This window comes from Takifugu rubripes, chromosome 5 (assembly GCF_901000725.2).
Source record: "Takifugu rubripes chromosome 5, fTakRub1.2, whole genome shotgun sequence".
Classification (NCBI taxonomy): domain Eukaryota; kingdom Metazoa; phylum Chordata; class Actinopteri; order Tetraodontiformes; family Tetraodontidae; genus Takifugu; species Takifugu rubripes.
Window position 1 is genome coordinate 12,893,261 of NC_042289.1, and position 20,307 is coordinate 12,913,567.

Consider the following 20,307-nt stretch of genomic DNA (forward strand, 5'->3'; position numbering starts at 1 on the left):
GTAATTACGTAACACCCCCCCCCCCCCGAGTCTGGGCTAAACTCATCTCGGATCGATCCCGGAATTTCTCACAGCCTTTAAAAAACAAATTTGTATTCAACAAAACAAACACGCCCCCCCCCCCCTAAAGAAATCCTCCTCATCTGCCGAATCAATAGAGCTGCGCGCGCCCCTGCATGTACATACATGCGATTATGCGCGCGGCAGAGCTGTGCGTACAGGTGGGACTCGTTCCCGGCTTTGAGCGTTGCCAAGGGAACCGGTCAAGCAGCGAATGTTCCCTGTAACAGCCTGGAAACACCAGCAGCGTCATATTGTGGGAATTAAACCACCGTATGGACGACGAGCGCGCGCAGACGTGCGGAGAAAGGCGCCGCGCTCCTGTCAGGGTCGATCTGATCATAATTACGCATTTGTTCATTCGATCATCCGGCCACGAGCCCGGCCGCAGCACGTGACGCGGCTCGAGGCGCGTGTTTTTGTTGGGTCCACCTGAAGATCCGCGAGGCGACTCTCGTCACCAGAGGCGGCGACGCAACACGGAGGGTGAATCAATCTGCGCGAGGCGGAGAGGTGAGAAAGTGAGGGAGGCAGCGGAGGGGGGAGAGGAGGGAGGAAGGGAGGGAGGGAGCGAGCAGAGGGAGACAGCGTCGGCGGCGGCTCTGCAGTGGAACACGCGCCGATGTTCGCGGGACGCTGAGCTCGCGCTCTCGGACTAGCCGGACTGACCTGCGGCACCTGAACGCACCGTCGGCGGCGTCCGTCGCCCCCAAAAACCAGGTGAGTGCCAAACTCCATCCATGACACATGCGGATTCTTCATGTGAGCTCGCGCCGACCACCACTGTGCCCGTCTGCGCGCGTGCGCGCGCGCGCTTGATCCGGGCGCAACAAAATCTTCCAAAGACACGCAAAAAATCCGCATCCGTGACCTGACGCGTGACACGGTCCTCGCGTGGCTGCGTGGCTCGGAGGTGGCTGATATCCAGGAATCACGTTAGGACACGAGACCCCGCGCGCATGTGTGAGGGGAATTTGGGTACGTTAATTAATTCGGAACATCCGGTTTCATCCAAACTTGTGTTCTTCCGTCTGTTCTTCTGACCTTTTTGCTGTTGTTGTCTGGAGAAGTTGATGTAACCTTGACCACAGCGGCGCGCGCGCCCACGAGCTGTTGACACGTTTGAGATTTGATCCGATTAACGCGCAGCTTTCAGCCCTCCATTAAACCGCCCTAATCGGACCATTTTACGGTGTTAATGTCCGTGTAGGGTCCAGCGCCCCCCCCCCCCCCACTAACGCCAGAACGCCAAAGCGTGCACGCACCTTGCGGCTCGTGCGCGGCAGGTTAAACTGTGAGTCAGAGCTCGAGGCTGAGAACAAGAACCAGGGGCAGATTGGATGAAGTGATGAATGAAGATCTGCAACACGATCACGCGCCTGAGTCGGTTTGTGCGTCCTGGTGGGGGGGTGGGGGGGCGCGAGCGCCACAGTTTAATGATGCTCAGACACGTGACCAGTGGGGTGTTGGGAGGTGAAGTGGGGCACTGGGGCAGGTTCAGACAGGAGGGGCGAAGGAACCCAGAACACCGAACCAGGACCAGGGGCCGTGATGCACCTGTGGGGGGGGCGGGGGAAGGGGGGGGGGGGACGTCTGCGTCGACCACGAGGGGAAAAACCGCCAGAAACTCGCCGTCGGGAGGAGGAGCCCCCACACTCGCGTGAGCATCGAGGCCGATTCGCTTTCTCGCGTTGGTTCCGAGGCTCATTCCGGACCACGAAACATATCTTCCGTGCGTCTTCCGTCTTTTTTTTTCTTCTTCTCTCCCAGCAGCGACACCAGTCGGCGCCGGGCGCCACATGAGCCTTGTCGCATGACATCAGCCTTTAACGCCGCGGTCCTGCCGCTCAGGGCAGAGCTCGGAAATAGCGGGACGGCTCGGCGCCGCAGAGGAGCGCCGCCAAATGTCAGCGGAGTTTGTCGGGCCTGACCTTTGCCACGGCCCCGCCTCCTCGGCCGCGGCCCGGACGTGCGACGCAGGGGAGGCGCTCGCCGTTCTCCGGAACACCCGGGGCCCCTCCCCCACGCCTGACTTTGTTGACCTACCAAACCCGGGAAGCCTCTTGACGTTTGGGCGTCGCGGTTTCTCCGAGAGAGGTTAACGCGGATTTGTTAGCCGTCACTTCCCGCTGTCGGCGTTCCGCGCGGCGTTCCCCTCTCGTCTCCGGCTGGCGCGGCGGTGAATTTCTGGAGTTTGCGTGTTAGAAATCTCATTGAACTTCGAGTTCCTGTGTCCGTTTGCGTCCGGCAAAAGTGTCACGGCAGCCCGGCGACCTTTGACCTGTGTCCTCCTGAAGTTTAAAGAAAATCCCTGAGTGGAAGGGGGTGGGGCCTATACCACCGCCCGCCAGCAGGGGGCGCTTCATTCGCCACAGGAATAACTCGTCAAACTTGCCGATAATCCGCAGTGACGGGATAAATCGGAACCTTTTGGGGTCACGGATGAGCAGGACGGGTGTTAAACTCGTATCCGACAAAACTCGTCTCTGTTCCAAATTAAGCGGCGGCGGCGGCGGCGGAGCGCTCCTGGTCATTTGAGGAATCAGGCCACTTAGTCTGATGAAAAGCGGCGAGCAGGTTAGCAGGGACGTGCTAAATTACACCTGCACACCTGGCCTGCGGAGAAAGGTGTCACCCAAAGATGGATCACATCCAGAGGAGGTGTGGAAAAGTCACGGCGAGCCCTCCCTGAATGGCGGAAAGGTCGCCCGAGGAGGTCGCCGTGGAAACGAACGCCTAAAATGTTTCCCAGCGTCAGCAGCCTGAGGCCTCAGAGGATGGAACAGGATGAAGGTCGGCCCGCGGCTGACGCCAGCAGCACGCGAGGAGAGCCGCCGCCGCCGTCCGGAATGTGGCGATGGCGGCGGAGATTACGGACGGGGTCAAACCGGAGGGTCCGTGATTGGCGGCCACGCGAAGCGCTGATGCGTGCGGGTCAAAGGGCGCGGCCGAGGCCGAAGGAACCTGATTGGTTGGGTCGGGACTTCCTGTTTCTGAGGAAGAGGAGCCGTGTTTTCCCCTCCTGGCCAATCATGGCGGTCGGGCCGCGGCGCCCGGACTCGGAGTCTTGAGGGAGTTTGTTCCGGGTCAGTGGCGGCGGAGCCGGATCCGCCAGGCGGGGGGGTCTTCGCTGTATCTGCCTCACTGACTGGCTGCTGGCTGGAGGCAGGATGGCGGCGGCATACTGATGCCCGCCATGATGGCCGCATTAATATTGATGGCGGCGGCGGCGGCGGCGATGATCCCGATGAGTAACGCGAAACTTTCCTTCCTTTGTGGATCCTTTTAGGCCGATAAATGAGGAAATATTGAGAAATATGCTAATTTAGCGTTTCTGCCATCTTCTTTCCGTGCGTGTGTGGGGAGAGGGGGGAGGGGGGGGCAGCGCTGATGTCACCGCGGTGGCGGCGGGAGAGGGCGAGGAGACGTCCCGGGGGGGCGCGGTTAGTGAAGCCGTGATAAATCACCGAGTGAGTCGTGTGGTTAATCTGGGCGCCATCGCGTGATCCCGCCTCTCGCCGTGCCCCCCCCCCCCACACTGACTCCTGCTAGTTTATTTATATATTTTGCACCTTTTGCACTTTTCTCTCGTGCTGATTCGGGGTCGGGTGGCGTTCCGGCTCCGATTTCCCTGAGCGGAGCGTCGGAGCGGGACGCCTCGCTGCCCGTTGACCTTTTTGTCCCGGGTCAGAACGGGAGCGTTTTCGGGCTCTTTTCTCTCCATCCTGACATTTTTCGCAGATTTGTGACCCAAATTCAAACTCTTATAAAACGAAAAGAGCCCAAATTCACGCGTTCCCCGACGCAGCGGTTAGCTAACGTGCTAATGGACGGAAAATTGGCAAAATATTCCCAAGCAGTGTCGATTCGACACAGAATCTGATTCAACGGCACTGATGTGAAATACTTTAAATCCGATGATGACGGCGAGGGGGGGGGGGGGGGCACCGTGGGGGGGGGGGGGGCACCGTGGGGGGGGGGGCACCGTCCGCCGCTGGCAGCCCGTGACCTCGGCGTCGTCGCTCGCCGTTCCGTTTTTTTCCAGGTGCGATCCGGAGACGTTCCGATCCCGCCGTTGGGTTCCGTTTCCGAGCTGTGCGCCCCGCTCCGAGGAGCCGCGGAGCGGGGGCCGTACGGGCGCCCGAGCCCCCGCTGACGCGGCGGAGACGGTGAGTGGTTACTATGGCAGGTTACCATGGCAACCCCAGGTCTCTGCAAGAGCTTCCATTTCACACAGCGTGAGAGCCAGCGAGAGGAGAAGGGGTGAGGGGGGGGAGATAAACACACCTCAGGTGTGGGAGGCAGACGGACGGGTGGGGGGGGGCGATCACGTGACCCGCCAGGCCTGATCCGCAGCGCAGTTCTGTGATCATCCCGTCCCCCCCCTGCATCCACCCGCCCCCCCGCCCGCCACGGGTCGTCCGTCAGTCGGCCCGTGTCAGTTTGGTGGGCGGGGCCTCATCATGTTTGAGTGTTGATGAGTCAGTGTGTCACTCGGGGTTCTGCCACTCTTCCCTATCGTGCACGCAGGCGCGCGCACGTGCACACGCAGCGGTTGTGTATTGGATGCCGATCCACGTGTTGCGCCGCGGCGCCGCGCTCCCGACGATGCGGCGCCTGTAACCCCCCCCCCGCGGCAGCAGCGCCGTGGGGCCGGTTCGGTTCTTGTTGTGTAACGAGGGGCGGGGCTGGCAGGGCGGGGGGGGGGGGGCGGATCTTATCTGCGCAGCCCTGTCACGACCTTGACCCCGACCTTGATTTGTGCAGCGTCTGTAGTTCAGTCCAGGTTGATTCGCACGTTTTTATGTTCTAAGAAATGTGTCGGTGAGATTCCAGGGGGCGGAGCCAGAGCCGGCTCGTCGGGGTCATGTTGTCGACAGAACCGGCTAATTTCAGAGTCTAGCTAGCATGCTAATGAAGTACGGGCACGTTTGAGAGCATATGCTTTGATCTAAGTCTCCCGTCCTTTGATGAAGTGATGCGGAGCAGGCCACACCCCCTTAGCAGCTCGGAACGTCTGTAACCCTCCTCAGAACCAGGCGGTCTTAAATCCGAAATATTAGCCCGATGCTGGTGTTTTCCAGGTTAGCGTGGGAGTATTCCCAGTAATCCGTGTAATTGCCACCAGCTCTGCGCCGCCAAACATTCTGCATATGACTAATCCATTAATTCTGGTGTGATGCAAAAAGCAGCAGTTTCCCACGATCCACCACAGCTAATGTGGCCGGTTCCCTGGCGGAGGTCCGAGGTTCTGGACACAGGAAGCAGCTGCGTTCACAAACATCTCGTGGAAACTTGGCAGCGGCCGTTGCTTTTATCTCTGCTCTTTGCTAGTTTAGCCGTTTTCAATAATTCAGCCCATTTCAGGACGAAATCATGTGGAAATTCGATATCGGATTCATTTTCCCTCTTCCGGGGCTTCTTTGACAGTTGGAAAACCGTCCGATATTCGGATTTTTTAAGTGATTATTGGCCCCCGGAAGGTCGCCGTCGGAGGCTCCGCCCCCTTAAGAACGCGCTCATTAAAAAGAGAAAAGCCCGGCCGCGCCTCAGAATGGGTTCTTCCGTAAATCCGGCTGCTGTTTCCTGATGCAGAATTCCTGCTTTTTATTTTTTAAAACACCCCCCGGACTTTTTATGCCGGCGGTTGGTCGCAGGCTTTAAAATCTTTATAGGTGCGTGACAGCCTGACAGGCGGGAACCAGGGAAAAGCCTCTAGACGGCACAGGAAAGAGGATCCTGGAGGTTCTGATGGGCCTGTGACAGGTTCTGTTGCGGCTCTGTCTGAAGTTGCTCAGGCCGGCCTCTCGTCCCTCCTGGTTGGAATTCCGAGATTTCCCACCGCCTCTGCTTCCTGTGATCGTCGCCGCGGCGACCGGATCGCTCTTCAGACACGGCCGCTCCGGAGGAGTCCGGGAGCGCTAACGGTCCAATCGGAGTGGTTTTCGTCGCGTTTCCTCGTAGCGGAACGCAGTGAGACGGTGTTCGGGAAAACACCGATCTTCACCGGATCCTCGCGAGAAACCGGCATTTCAAACCGCCGCCGAGCCGGATTCACGCCGTTTCTGCTGAGTAGAACTCGCCATCGGACATGTTTTAGCTAATCTCCCGAGCCGGCTCGTACTTGACCGCTCGCGGCGTTCCCCCGTTGCCACGGCAACGGCCGGAGATACCAGAACGGCCCCCATTTGTGAGGCGTCGTCCTCTTGTCGCCGTTGGCGCCGGTGCAGGAGGCAGTTCTGGATCGCTGCCCTTCCCGCACCGACGCTCTGCCCGTCGGACCAGCGCCGCCCGCTGTTGCTAACCGGAAGGAGACAAGTCAGTCCTGAGTTTTATTCCCGAGCGTTAAAACCTGCGAAGCGGCAACGGAAACCGAACCGTTTCCCCCCGGAATGGGAGTTGGGAAAGGGGGCGGAGCCTCAATGCTGACAAATCATGGAAGGTGTTCTGGGTGGGGGGGGGCAGGGGGGTACCCCTGAGTCTTTGGTCCTTCAGGGCCTCTTCCCGGGCCCCTTCGGTGGCCCACTTCCTGCTCCTACCTGGTTCCTCACGCGCCCTCCTGCTGTTGGGAATAAAACCGGTATCAGATTATCGCTGTAAACTTCCGTCTTGTTTCCGATGTCGTGGCGTTCCACCGCCTTGAAGCCTCGCGGGCAAAACGCTGATTGTCGCCGTGTCGCGGCGATCAGGAAAGGTCGGCTGTTTCCCGCCGCACGCAGCCGACATGATGAGCTTTTCCCTCCATTTTTCCCCCGCTGGCGAGCGGCGCTGCACGTGCACCCAGACCTTTGCTCGCCGCCGCCGCCGCCGCCGCCTCCCTCTTCTTTTGCCACAAAAGAGCAGCTTAAAGTAAATTTCGTCAGTTATTCAGCAAATCCCGAAGAAATGCTTTTAAGTACATTTCTATTTAACGTGTAAATCAAACCTTCTGCTCGGGATCCGCAGCGGGATAACGAAGTAAAATCGTTCCTCCGTCCGGCCGCCGCTGATTTTAATCCGATTCCTCTAAACTAGCGGCGCTGCGGCCGCAGGTAGAGACGAGAACGAACCCGAACTCGATTAGCCGGCCTCCCGAGGTCGACATAAATCTTTATGGGATGGAATCCGAAAGGCAGGCGGGATCAGAGGCGGGAAGACGAGGGTGTTGATTCGCACGTTTTTATGTCCTCAGAAATGTGTCGGTGAGATTCCAGGGGGCGGAGCCAGAGTCGGTGCGTCAGGGTCATGTTGTCGACAGAACCGGCTAATTTTAGAGTCTAGCTAGCATGCTAATGAAGTACAGGCACGTTTGAGAGCATATGCTTTGATCTAAGTCTCCCGTCCTTTGATGGAGTGATGCGGAGCAGGCCACACCCCCTTAGCAGCTCGGAACGTCTGTAACCCTCCTCAGAACCAGGCGGTCTTAAATCCGAAATATTAGCAGCAGTTTCCCACGATCCACCGCAGCTAATGTGGCCGGTTCCCTGGCGGAGGTCCGAGATTCTGGACACAGGAAGCAGCTGCGTTCACAAACATCTCGTGGAAACTTGGCAGCGGCCGTTGCACTTTGGCGTCGAAGAAACGGCCTCCACCTAAACGTGTTTTTAGAGGGAAGACGAGGGTGCGTGAACCTGCTCCGGCTAACGGAGCCTCCGGCGAGAGCGGCGGGTCACATGCACGGAATTAAAGTTTAAACTACCTGACATGTCAGCCGGAATTACCCTGAAGTGTGTAAGTGTGTAAGTGTGTAAGTGTGTAAGTGTGTAAGTGTGTGTGTGTGTGTGTGTGTGTGTGTGTGTGTGTGTGTGTTTAAATATGAACCTGCAGAGACACTGGAGATGTAATGATGTCGAACAGTTGTGGGAAAATGTTTTATTGAACTTTCTTTGAAGCTCGGGGGAGAGTCGGAGAGGAATTCTGGGAATGTTCGGAAGATGAAAGGAGGAGGAGGCGTGACTAAAACTCCTCCGTCGTTACGTTTGAAGGGACTTCAGTCAGACATTTTGGCTCATTTTTTTCCTTTCTAACGTTTAATTTGACGTTCCCATCTGAACGTTCCGAAGATCGGCGACTTTCTCCGGATTTGAGGGTTATTAATTGTACATGAATAGTTGTTGTTATAACACGATCATAAAGTAATTGAACTGTCAACATTTCTGATGTCCTGTAATGATCAAGGGAGAGAGCGTTATTTTATTTATTTATCTGTAAATCCTTTACATAAACATGCGTAAACAGTGGCTTTAGCCTGTTGCTAGCCTGTAAACTCCGAACGTGAAAAACACGTTAGCTAACGCGCTAACGGCCTCTGTAGCTTCCGACCGGCTGCCAAACGCTTCACTGAAATTTAGCGGTGAAGACGCGGAGCGTCGGCTGCTCTTTGATCAGCGCTTTCTCAGTTTGCGCTTTGATCTTTGAGCTCCGACGTCTCCAAACTTCTTCTTCTGTCGTTTACTCGCTGCGGCCACCCCTCCATCTTTGAAGCGGTGGGGGGGCATGCGGATGAGAGATTAGCAGTATGTACGTAAAGATTAGCGGTGTGTAGCGTTCTCATCTCTATCAAATGTGGAGTAGGTTAGCTAGTTAGCTAGCAGATATTACTGTTGTATTTTCCAGCCACTGAAGCTATTGTAGGCTAACAACATGACGCTCATATATGAAATTAAGTCATAATCTGCCAAATTTCGGGAGGTCGGCCATCGTGACGCTCGCTCGCCGCTCTCCTGTCAGTCACGGCGCCAGACTCGCTCTGAGGTTCGTGATTCACGGAGCCCAAATTCACCCAACGAGAAAGACCAAACACGTGTGTGAAACTTCTTAATGTCAGCAAAGATGCTAAATAAAGTGTTAGTCACGGTGGAGAGAGTTGGTCTGGTCCGAGCCGGCGAGGGGGTGTTGAATTAGGTCATCGTGGGCACGCAAACGCCGTTCCCGCGACGCCGCTTCAGAAGGAAAAAAAGCTGCGTCTTCTCGTTCCATCTTGAAAACGTCCTTAATTTAATCAAAACCCGCGACCCGGAATGCTAGCATGATTTAACGGCAACGTTGTGCCGCTCACAGGAAGCGCGACCCTGACCTTTGCCCCCGTGATTTGTGGCTTGTCATCTGCGGTAAAGCCGGCTCCTCTTCCCCCGTAAATCCTGCCCCCCCCCCCCCCCCCCCGAATCCTCCGAGAATTCGGCCCGGAGCTTCTCGGAGCGCCGGTGCCGCTCGGTTCCTGCCATTTGTGTACAAGTGTGTATAGGGTGCTAATGAGGGGGGGGGGGGGCGTGGCATACAGCTGGACAAGTGGGAGACTGTGGTGAATAGGTTACCATGGTAACTCTGTTGGCTAAGATGTGAAGGGGGGGGGCTTCAGTGTGTTTTAGTGCAAATGTGTGTGTGTGTGTGTGTGTTGGGGGGTTAAGGGTTAATATGCAGCATTGTTATCAAACCACGAGGTCAATGCGGCATTTACCCCCGGACACCACGGCGAGGGGTGAATGGGGGCCCAGGAAGTGGGGGGGGGGGGGCTGGGGGGGTGAGTTGGGGGGGGGGGGGGGGGGGTGTTTTGTTGCCATCAAACTGGTTCCAGAGCTGCTTCTGCTCTGCTGAACTTTGTTTTCCACAGACCCAACAGGCCCGTCACCCACGGCAACCATCCAAGAGCCCCCCCCCCCCCCCCCCCCCACCGTTTCTCCTCATGTTAATTTTGACGCAACATCACCCGGTACGTTGGCTCTAACGGTTGCCGCGGTTACGCCGTCGGGTCGTTCGCTGAGCCGGTCTAAAACGTGGGCGACGTGACCGACTGAGGCGGGTCAGAACCCCCCCACCCCCACCCCGACTGTCCCGGGTCACTGGTAACCAGTCCAGATGACGGGGAGGCCCTGGTTTTATCCCGGGTGGTGAGCGGAGGAAAAGGGGGGGGGGGCACAGGTGGGGGCTGTTGCAGCGTGCAGGTAGGGATGGCGGCGAGGCGGAACGCCGTCAACCTGCCCCGAACCAGCTGTCAGCTTTAACTAGTCTCACCGTCCTCGGTGGATTCGCCACCTCGGCGTCAGCGCCATAACCCCCCCCCCCGACCCCCCTCCCCACCCCCCACCCCCCGTCTACCTGAAATAGATCGGGCACCGGGGCGAGAGAGGAAGACAGAAAGAGAGAGAGAAGGTGGCTGGAAATTAAAATACATAAAAGGTGATTCGAGCCAAAAATAACGCCGGTGCTTCCTCACGTGTCGGGATCCAGAGGAGCCGGAACCATGTGACCACGGAGGCCATGTGACCACGGAGGCCATGTGACCACGGAGGCCATGTGACTAATCACCCCGTCCTTGTTTTAATGTCACTGAAGTTGAGCGCACGGCGGTATTGATCAAACTCGCCCTCCTCACCCCTCTCCCCATCACTCTCTCCTCTCTCTCCCCCCTCTTCCTCCCTCTCTCTCCCCCCTTCCTCCCTCTCCTTCCTCTCTCTCCCCTCTCTCTCTCCTTCCTCTCTCTCCCCCGTCTTCCTCCCTCTCTCTCCCCTCTCTCTCTCCCTCTCCCCTGTCTCTCTCCATCTTCCTCCCTCTCTCTCCCCTCTCTCTCTCCCTCTCCTTCCTCTCTCTCCATATTCCTCCCTCTCTCTCCCCTCTCTCTCTCCCTCTCCTTCCTCTCTCTCCATATTCCTCCCACTGTTTAATCTCTATCCCTCCGTCGCCCTTTTGAATGCGCCTCTGTGCCGTCGCCCCCCCTCCGTCCATCTCGGTCTGCTTTATATTCATCTCTCTATTCAGCCTTCCTTCTCAATCTCTCCCTCTCTCTTTTCTCTCTCTCTCTCTCTGAACAAGGGATTATTAATATTAATGTCTCTCTCCCTCTCTCCCTGCTGTTCCCCCTCACACTTTTTTAATCTTTCTTTTCCCACTGATCTCCTTTCTGCTCCACTATTTATACCTCTCTCTGGGTCTTTATCCCTCATCATTGCCTTCCTTCAGCCTCCCTCTATCCGTCTCCATCCCTCCCTCTCTCCCTCTGTCTCTCTGTCTCTCGCTCTCTGCAGCTGTTCAGTATTCATCCATTACTGTAGTGTTGATAATTCCCTCCTCCGCCTGCAGCCATACACTCATCTATCAGATTAATAATCCCTCTTTCCTTCCCCTTCTCCGGCCCCCCCATTCTTTTTCCTCACTGTGCCAAGCGAAGATGCTCAGCGTGTCAAATGAGTTTGCGTGTCGGGGTCCCATCATTACAACCATCACCATTAATAACCGTATCACGACGCCCTTATTACGTTTTTTTTAGGTCTCAATAACCTGCAGAGGAGTCAGGGAGTTGGGGGGGGTTGGGGGGGGGGCTCTATTAGTGCTAATGTAGACTGCTCTCCACCCCCCCCAGAGCATGTAACTCAAGCAGGAATGAACTTTGGACCCCACCACCCCCCAGAGTGTGTGTGTGTGTGTGTGGGGGGGGCGCTTCCTCTTGTTTTCAAGGATACTTCCAGGATCGCCGCCGGTTTCGTCCCTCTAATTGTTACACCGGTTTAATTAGCGCTAAATGAGACGATCGGAACATGTTATCTCGCTCAAGTGGCGTTTTTATTAATTGTTGTCAAAACGAGCAGCACCTGTTGGGGATCCCTCGCCAGGCGCTGCGTTCGGAACGATTCGGGACAGACGATTCCGGTTTTCCTTTACGTTGGAACCTGTTAGCTCTTCCGTTGCTCGTCCACATTTGCTCTCGCTTCAGTTTGCAGTTGTTTAAACTATTTGCCGGTTAAACTTGGGTTCATTTTTGGTTACCTTGGCGACAGGCCGGTGAGACAACACGGCCCCGCCCTTCCACAGGTTAGTGTGGAACGTTTTCATGCGGCAACATTCCAGAAAACATCGTGTAATTACTGGAGACTCCTAAAAGTGTTAACGATAAATATGTGGAGACCAACATCTCGCTCTTCCGTACGCCTCAACGGAACACAACGGAATTGAGACGCATACCCGAGATAGCTCGAAAACTCGAGCACCCAATTCTTACAAAACGTATTTCTGAAAGAATGTGTGATGGAGGTGCTGGTAAAGCAACAGAGGCTTCACGTGGAAGGGCGAGCGGCCCCCGAAGCAGCAAAAACTACCATCAGTTGTGTTTCTTTGCTCCTGACCGGCCATGCTGGAAGCAGCTTTTGGATATGGCGTTGTTAGAATACCCCCTGCTGCGGGCAGCAAATAACCTCATGGCGTAAAAGACGGCATAAAAAGAGGAAGAGGAGGAAGGTTGAAGCAGCTTCGTGTGAGGATCCTGAAGTCATGCAAAGCACTAAGCTAACGGCTCAGCTGCTATCTTTTAAATCCTTAATTAGAGCTAAAATTATATGCAGATGATTTAACAGAAAATGAATCCAGGACGATTTAATGAATTAATCATTCACTGATTTAAACTGTCAGCAGTCAAGATTTTATTTATTTATTTAATTAAAAAAAATTTTTTTGCTGTAACATGTCACCACGAAGCAAATGTTAATTGCACAATATGGCAACAGAATAATTACGCCATCAGTGCGATGTTTTAGTGCCACCGGGCGGGAAGTCTCCCAGGAAAATGAAGGCTGACTGGTCGTCCGCTCAGGCTGGCTGCCCGGCGCCGTTTCCATCCGCTTTCATGTCTCCATTATCGACTGAATGAATGAATAAACTGGCACATTTGTCTTAGTTGGTCGCCGTTACTCTGAGGAAAAACCAAAGTGATCCATTTGTCTCCGCAACAGCAGCAACAACAATAATACCACTTAAACTCCCGCCAGTCCTTTGTTTCCAATCCAAGTGAAATATATATTTGGAATGACTCCGAAAGTTTAGGAATTGGCTGTTTATTTGTAATTCGATTGTGTCTGTCAGTCGGGAAGCTCCACATGATTTCATTTATTTTTTTTATGGACCAAAAGATTAATGACAGAACTTCTGGAACACAACAGACTGGAATTCTCCCTGTTGCCGTTTTCCAGGTTGTTTTCCAGGTTTTCTGGTGAACGCCTCATCGTGCCACGGTTCTTCGCCTGTCTCTGTATTTCTGTACGACCTGTGTTGAAGTGTTAATTACGGAAAGCGGCTTCCACCTGCTCCTTTGGAAGGATTTGATTTATGACAAAATGTCTGTTGAGGGATTATTGGGGGGGGTGACACGGGAGTTCTCGTGCTTCTCGGAGATTATTTTCTTGACGGTCCCTCCTGTGATAAATGATTCTGCCGATTATTTGTTCTGCCAGGCCTCTGTTGGTGGAAGCGGCTTCTAATATCCCCCTTTTGTCGTCTTGCAGTAACTCCTGGGCTTCTTCTCGCTTCCCGCTTCGCTCAAATCCCCGAGCGAGAGGGAGGAACGTCTGTCTGTGTGGATACGTCTATGTCCAACACACCAGAGGAGACACCGCAGGCATCGACAGAGGACGGCAAAGATCTCAGAGGATGCAGAATTAGAAAGGACAGATCCCGACCGGAGAGACACCTGGAACATCAACTCTCCCACCAGAGTGGAGTCGCCTCACCTGTACCTCCGGATTAAAGAGCAGGGTCATGTCCCAGTTGCCATGCGCATCGCCACGTTGACCTGCCTTCCCGGCCCTTCCCCCTTCCTCTTTCTATTGGCCCAGCTGCTACTCAGGCTCCTCCTCTCTGGGCCAGAGCTGGTGGGAGCCGCCTCCTCCTGCCCCTCCCACTGTACCTGCTCCAATCAGGCCAGTCGAGTCATCTGCACCCGGCAAAAGCTGGACGAGGTGCCTGAGAGTATATCTGTCAATACTCGATACCTCAACCTGCAGGAGAACTCCATACAGGTGAATCATCTACCCGTCCCTCTATCAATCCGTGTATCATGTCTTTGGAAGCTTTTCTCTCCATTTCACTGATCGGCTTCCGAGTTGATCCCTGAGTTTTTCAAATGTGGAGACATTAAGGCTTCCGAGAAAATGTCAGAAAAGGTGCCCAAAGGTAGCGATTCGAGGCGGAGACCATAACCAAAGCTGGTTCACCTGGTCGGAGGAGCACGCCTTGCTAGCGTTATCATATCAGGGAGCCGAACCCTGCTCTTGTTGTTAATGTTACAGCGTTCCTTTTGTTGGGAAACTTCGGAGAGAAGACGGATCGGTGATGTGGCGGTAATGGTAGATAGAGTCACTCCAGCCTCCGTGGAACCAAAGGAATGTTTTAAATTTCCATGACACTGCGCTGCCTTTTGTATGCATTACCAATTTATCTGGAGTCCCTAGATGGCGTTTTCATGGCTTCGCAGCTTCAAGGGAGGAATGTTTACACACAGAGCCTGGATACAAAACACACAAGTTTCCACATTTCTAACAAGAATCTGTTGATTTGACTCCTCGCGAGTGGCGTCTCGAGTAATTGGACCCCCCCCCTTCCCCCCGAATGTGGCTGATGGGGCTTTCTCGGCATTTAAATCCAATTCCATTACATTTTGTGCCACTTCTTAATCATAGATCCTAAACATGGTTAAATTTTTCCGCTCCGCACCGTCTGATGTCCCCGATTCCTCAGAGGAAGCATCTTATTAAACATAATGTGGTACTAACGGAGCATAAATAGGACATCACGCCACATCATTTGCTGCCATAAAGAAAATGCTCGGATCGAAAAGCGTTTGTTGCATGTTAGCGCACAAATTTCTGATTCAGCTTGTTGTTTCCTGCAGCTCCTCTTTAAATGATTAAAAATCTAAAAATGTTTTAACACCTGAAGGCATCCTAGATTCTCTGGTTTATTTTTTCCTACAGTACCCTCAGAGTAAAGCCTTGACAGCTCCCACCCCCACTTAACGCCACCGCTCTCACCCTCCTCGCCTTAATGCACCCCCCCTCACACACACACACACACACACACACACACACACAACCTCCTGCTCCACATACAGAAGAGGTGATGGCCTGTCTCTAGGAGCCTCACATTTTTAAAAAAAAATCCCATTTAAGGGACTCGCTTGCACCCACTTCCTGTCTCCCGACTTTTCTCACCAAATAATGACCCACTGGACCCAAACCAAACAAATCTGCACTGTCTCGGTCTGTGGTGCCCAGAACACATCCGATTACAAAGCATCTTAAGGTTTGTCATCATTTCAACCTAATGTAAATGTATCATCCTGCCTAACATGGCGGTAGGAAGGTCCCACCCGAGGATGGAACAGTGGCGTGATCAGGCGGTGAAATGAGAGCAGAGTTCCGGGCCGAACCCGAGGTTTTCTACAGTTTCTAGGATGTCGCCAAAATGCACGATTCCACTAATGGACACATGCTCTCACTCCATTAGTTATCCTGTTTGGCGGTAAACCCACCTTATGTTAAAAAGGGCAGGAACAACTGTGTCCTATTAGCAAGATTTAAAAGCAGCTAACAGCATTTAGCGGCTAAATTAAACATTCATCCATCTTGTGCTACTTTGTTCTTTAACAGGGCCGCTGGAGGGCTAGAGCCTATTCCAGCTGCCTTCCAGTGAGAGGCAGGATACATCCTTCACACCTTAGGTCACAGAAAAGCCCCTAGACCCAGGGGAATCAAACTACAGACCTTTTTGCTGTAATGTGATGTTATATTTATGGCAAATGTAACTAATTATTTACGACAAATGTAAATAATTATCTGGTTATGATTTGAAACATTGGCGGCTCAGATCTGTGTGCTTGTGTTGCTCTAACCAAATACAACCTTCACACTTTAGTCGAACGTCTTCCTAGATAGCAGCGGTTTCTGGCTATTAGCGGGACAAACACAACAACCAGCCTTTCCACGTATATGTGACCAAATGGCTCCAGATGCTTCTTCTGGGTCTGTTGAACGAGTTGTTGAACGGGTTGGTGGCCAGCCGGCGGCACCAGGAGCTGTCGGGCCTCTTGAGATGTGTGTGTCTCCCATTCATGCACCAGCCACCACCAGTACACCCACTCACCACTCCGGAGGTTCTCAGGCATGAGGAATTGATTCTACGAAACAAGCAGGAATAAATTTGGGTCAAAATTGTGGATATGAACCGGCAAGAGTTGGGATTACCCACTGAAATGGTTTCTGACACTCATGAGTCAGTGTGAGTCTGTCCCCACCTCGCTGTGTAGACTGTGCTGATCCAAGAGTCAGACGCTAACCTTACAAAGTTAGTAGCCTAGCATTGATTCCGGCTTTGCCATTTTTCAAACGCAGCAAATTATTTTATTAATGATTTACTGGTAAAATGAAATTCATATTGCTTTTGATGATTTTGATTTTGCAAAAAAGAAAGAAGGCTGTTAATCATCAAGTAGGGCAATGCAGTAATTTTCATTATCTGCCTTTCCAGGTTATCAAGTCAGACACTTTTAAACACCTGAGGCACCTCGAGATCCTCCAGCTATCCAAGAATCAAATCCGGCAAATTGAAGTCGGAGCGTTCAATGGCCTCCCCAACCTCAACACTCTGGAGCTTTTCGACAACCGCCTCACACTGGTGCCGTCGCATGCCTTTGAGTACCTCAGCAAGCTGCGGGAGCTGTGGCTGCGCAACAACCCCATTGAGACTCTGCCGGCCTATGCCTTCCACCGAGTGCCCTCGCTGCGTCGCCTGGACCTGGGTGAGCTCAAGAAGTTGGATTTTATTTCGGATGCTGCTTTTGTTGGCCTCTTCAATCTACGGTACCTGAACCTGGGCATGTGTGGGTTGAAAGACATTCCTAAACTAACAGCGCTCATCCGCCTGGAAGAACTGGAGCTGTCGGGAAACCGTCTGGAGATCATCCGGCCTGGTTCCTTCCAGGGCTTGGTGTCTCTCCGCAAGCTTTGGCTAATGCACTCCCAAGTTTCCGTCATCGAGCGCAACGCCTTTGATGACCTGAAGAACCTGGAGGAGCTGAATCTGTCCCACAACTCCCTGCATTCTTTGCCTCATGATCTGTTCACGCCGCTCCACCAGCTGGAGAGGGTGCACCTTAATCACAACCCCTGGGTCTGCAACTGTGACATTCTCTGGCTGAGTTGGTGGCTGAAAGAGACGGTGCCCAGCAACACCACCTGCTGTGCCCGCTGCCATGCTCCTCCGTTCCTAAAAGGCAAGTACATTGGAGAACTCGACCAGAGGCACTTCACCTGCTTTGCGCCCGTCATCGTGGAACCACCTACGGACCTCAACGTCACCGAGGGTATGGCAGCTGAGCTCAAGTGTCGTACGAGTACCTCCACAACCTCTGTGAACTGGATCACCCCCAACGGTACTCTGATGACCCACGGCTCATACCGGGTGAGGATATCGGTTCTGCACGATGGAACGCTCAACTTCACAAATGTCACTCTGCGAGACACGGGCCAGTACACCTGCATGGTCACAAACGCGGCAGGTAATACTACGGCAACTGCCGTCCTCAACGTCACTGCTGCCGATGCCAGTGTCAACTACACCTACTTCACAACAGTTACCGTGGAAACAGTGGAAACCCCCGGAGACGAAGACTCTGCGTTAGTAGCAATCAATGAGACTTTCATTCGAGTTCACCCTGGCCCCACCCCCTCGAGCCACCTGTGGCCCGAAGGTGTTCCGACCACTGCCTCCTCTCTCTCTACTAGTTGGCCCTCGCCACGGGCCACCCGACCAACCTTCACTGTGCCCATTACAGAACCAGGCTTCTCGGGCCTGGATGATGTGATGAAGACCACCAAGATCATCATCGGCTGCTTCGTAGCCATTACCTTCATGGCAGCGGTGATGCTGGTGGTGTTCTACAAGCTGAGGAAGCAGCACCAGCTGCACAAGCACCACGGTCCTGCTCGAGCCATCGAGATCATCAATGTAGAAGATGAGCTGGGGGCCAGTAACGGCGGGCGAGGCAGTGGCATCGCTGGAGGCTCCACCATGACCCAGGGAGGCTGTAGTGGAATAGGAGGGGGACAGAGCCTCCGACTGCACCACCCAGAGATCGTAAACCTGCCCAACCTGGGCCAAACGGAGCACCTCAACCATTACTACAAAACCCATCACTTCAACAACAACATGATAGGCCTGGGCCTGGGCCTGGGTTCTGGCATGGGCCTCAACAACAACAACAACCCATCCCCCTGCTCCCAGTCCCAGAACACTTGTTCCCAGGTTACCACATCCACCGGTGGGGGAACAAGCTGTGGAGGCATCCTTCCCTCTGCTATGCCCCTGCCCCAATTGGGTCTTCACAGTTCTTTGAAAGGCCTTATGGGTAAAAGCCAGAACGAGCCCCTACTTTTTAAGAGCGGTTCCAAGGAAAACGTGCAAGAGACTCAAATTTGAGAGAATTTAAAAAGCCCAAGGTGGATGGAGGGAGCGGTGAGGCAGAGAGCCCAGGAGATGAGTTCTTAAAGAATATTGTCACCTTCTGTCCCAGTGGAAAGTTTCCTGAAAGCATGATATTCCTCATTGTGCCGTCAATCAGTGGGCAGGCAGGAGCAAACAGAGTGAAGATGACAGCATCAGATGCCCCAACATTAGAGTCTACACAGTTCCTTCACCTGGAGTCCTGATCCACCCTTCTCTAGCACCGGCGCTAACAAGATGTGCATTAATCAGCCTCTCCAGGATTTATACTGATTCTTTCCAGGCACATTCAGTGTATATATTTGGAGTCAGACATAATATTGACCATCGAACATGTCGGATTAGTGCTTGGCGGCCATCCCGAATAACAAACAATGGCAGTCCCGGGTTTCCAGGAAACGTTAAAAAAACAAAGAGGTAAATTAGAGCGGAGATTCCGAGCGGGACGCACACATTAGTCTTTGGATACAGGACAACAGCAACCTTTTTTTTTAATTTTTTCGAGTGGCGTTCCACTCTTCTACACCTTCCTGGCTGTCATCTTTTTATAGTCGGAGAGAGACGGAGAGATGGAACTCTAAGAGGACAACGAGGGACACGAGAACAATGACAGAACGTACATATTATATATACCGTAAATATATTTTCATTCAAAGAAATAAATTATAAAGAATCTTTATCAAGCTTCTGACTGACATGTACAACGTCTGAAAAATATATACAAAAAACAAAGGAAAAAAACAAACACGCAGCTGTTGTGGTGGCCTTTCTTTACGACTTTTCCACACGTGGAAAAAGACGGCCGCCCCGACGGGACGCGCGGCGGGATCGCCACCGGATCAGCGCGTGACCTAAAACAACAACAGGAAAAGCGGGGGAAAAGCGTTCCAGTGGATTTATTTTGGTCTTTGGAATCTTTTTTGTAGCCACACAAAGTGTTTTCCTCTCCCGTCTCATCCACACGAACAGTCGCGAGAAAACGGGAGCTCGTAGCGGTAATAACGACCACGCTGGTAATAATGGCGCCTCCGCCGTCTTTGATAAAGCAGAAGATTTTGATGTAGATAATGTTGCACATGCTAGTTCAGCATGCTCTCCGGAACACCCCCCCCCCCCCCCCCTTCAGCACACCATTCGAATTCTGCCGCCGTTTATTACACTCTGACGTCGTTATTACCAGTTTGAGCGGACGTTATTATTGCTACCTGTGCTTGAACTAGCTGTTAGCATTTGTACATGAGGCTTTGTGACTGATGCAGTTGGACTTGGCGGCAGGGTGGCACACGGGAACACCCCCCCCCATCTGCCCTCGCTGACTCTCTGATCTGCCCCCCCACCCCGTACACATGTCATCACCCCCGTTAAGACCCTTTGTGGACACATCCGTGTCAGTGTTGTCATGTGTGAGTGGATTTCATGGCAGCGGGGAGCTAAAGGGACGCCAGCGTGTCGGAAGGTAAGCGAAGCTCACGCGGAGACGTGGGGGGGTGGGGGTGGGGGGGGGCGTTGGCACGGAGACGGGTCTTTTTCTTTTTTTTTAAAGGACAATTATGTGAAAAAATAGAACCTTATAGATCTCTTTTAAAAAAATAAGAAGAAAGAAATTATGTGTTTTTGATTTTGGGTTTTTACCTAGTTTGATTATTTTCTGTTTTTTTTTAAATGCAGTATTATCTTTATTGTAATATTGTTATTGTTATTATAATTAGCTGATTACACTGGTTATAAATATGAGCGATGTTCTGTTAGCAGAGGTCACTTTGAAAATTAAAAAACCCTGGCACATAAAAGAGCAGAGCTTTGTGTGACATTTGCTGCCTGTTGTTGCTTTCGGGTGTTTGGTTCTGCTGCGGTTTCGCACCGACGACCCGGCGAGGTTGAAACGGGGCGACCGGACGCCAAGTGCACCGTCGCGTTGTGTCGACACCTGGTTACCGTGGCTACGCATGTGAGAGGAAACAGGCTCGTTTAAGGTGCCCTAACCCTGACCAGACTCTTGTCCCCTGC

The 20,307-nt window shown here is 53.3% G+C and overlaps 1 protein-coding gene across 3 annotated transcripts; it reads left to right on the forward strand.

Moving 5' to 3' along the window:
* Positions 1–203: 203 nt before the first annotated feature.
* Positions 204–20,078, forward strand: lrrc4ba (leucine rich repeat containing 4Ba). Of its 3 annotated transcripts, none has more exons than XM_011604246.2 (3): positions 204–780; positions 13,308–13,820; positions 16,327–20,078. In XM_011604246.2, exons 2-3 carry the CDS (start codon positions 13,575–13,577, stop codon positions 18,274–18,276), a joined length of 2,196 nt encoding a protein of 731 aa, XP_011602548.1. In that variant the 5' UTR covers positions 204–780; positions 13,308–13,574; the 3' UTR covers positions 18,277–20,078. The 3 variants fall into 3 exon arrangements, with proteins under 3 accessions (XP_011602548.1, XP_029692610.1, XP_029692611.1); XM_029836750.1 differs by lacking the exon at positions 204–780 and adding an exon at positions 855–1,038; XM_029836751.1 differs by lacking the exon at positions 204–780 and adding an exon at positions 7,247–7,770.
* The last annotated feature ends 229 nt before the right edge of the window (positions 20,079–20,307 follow it).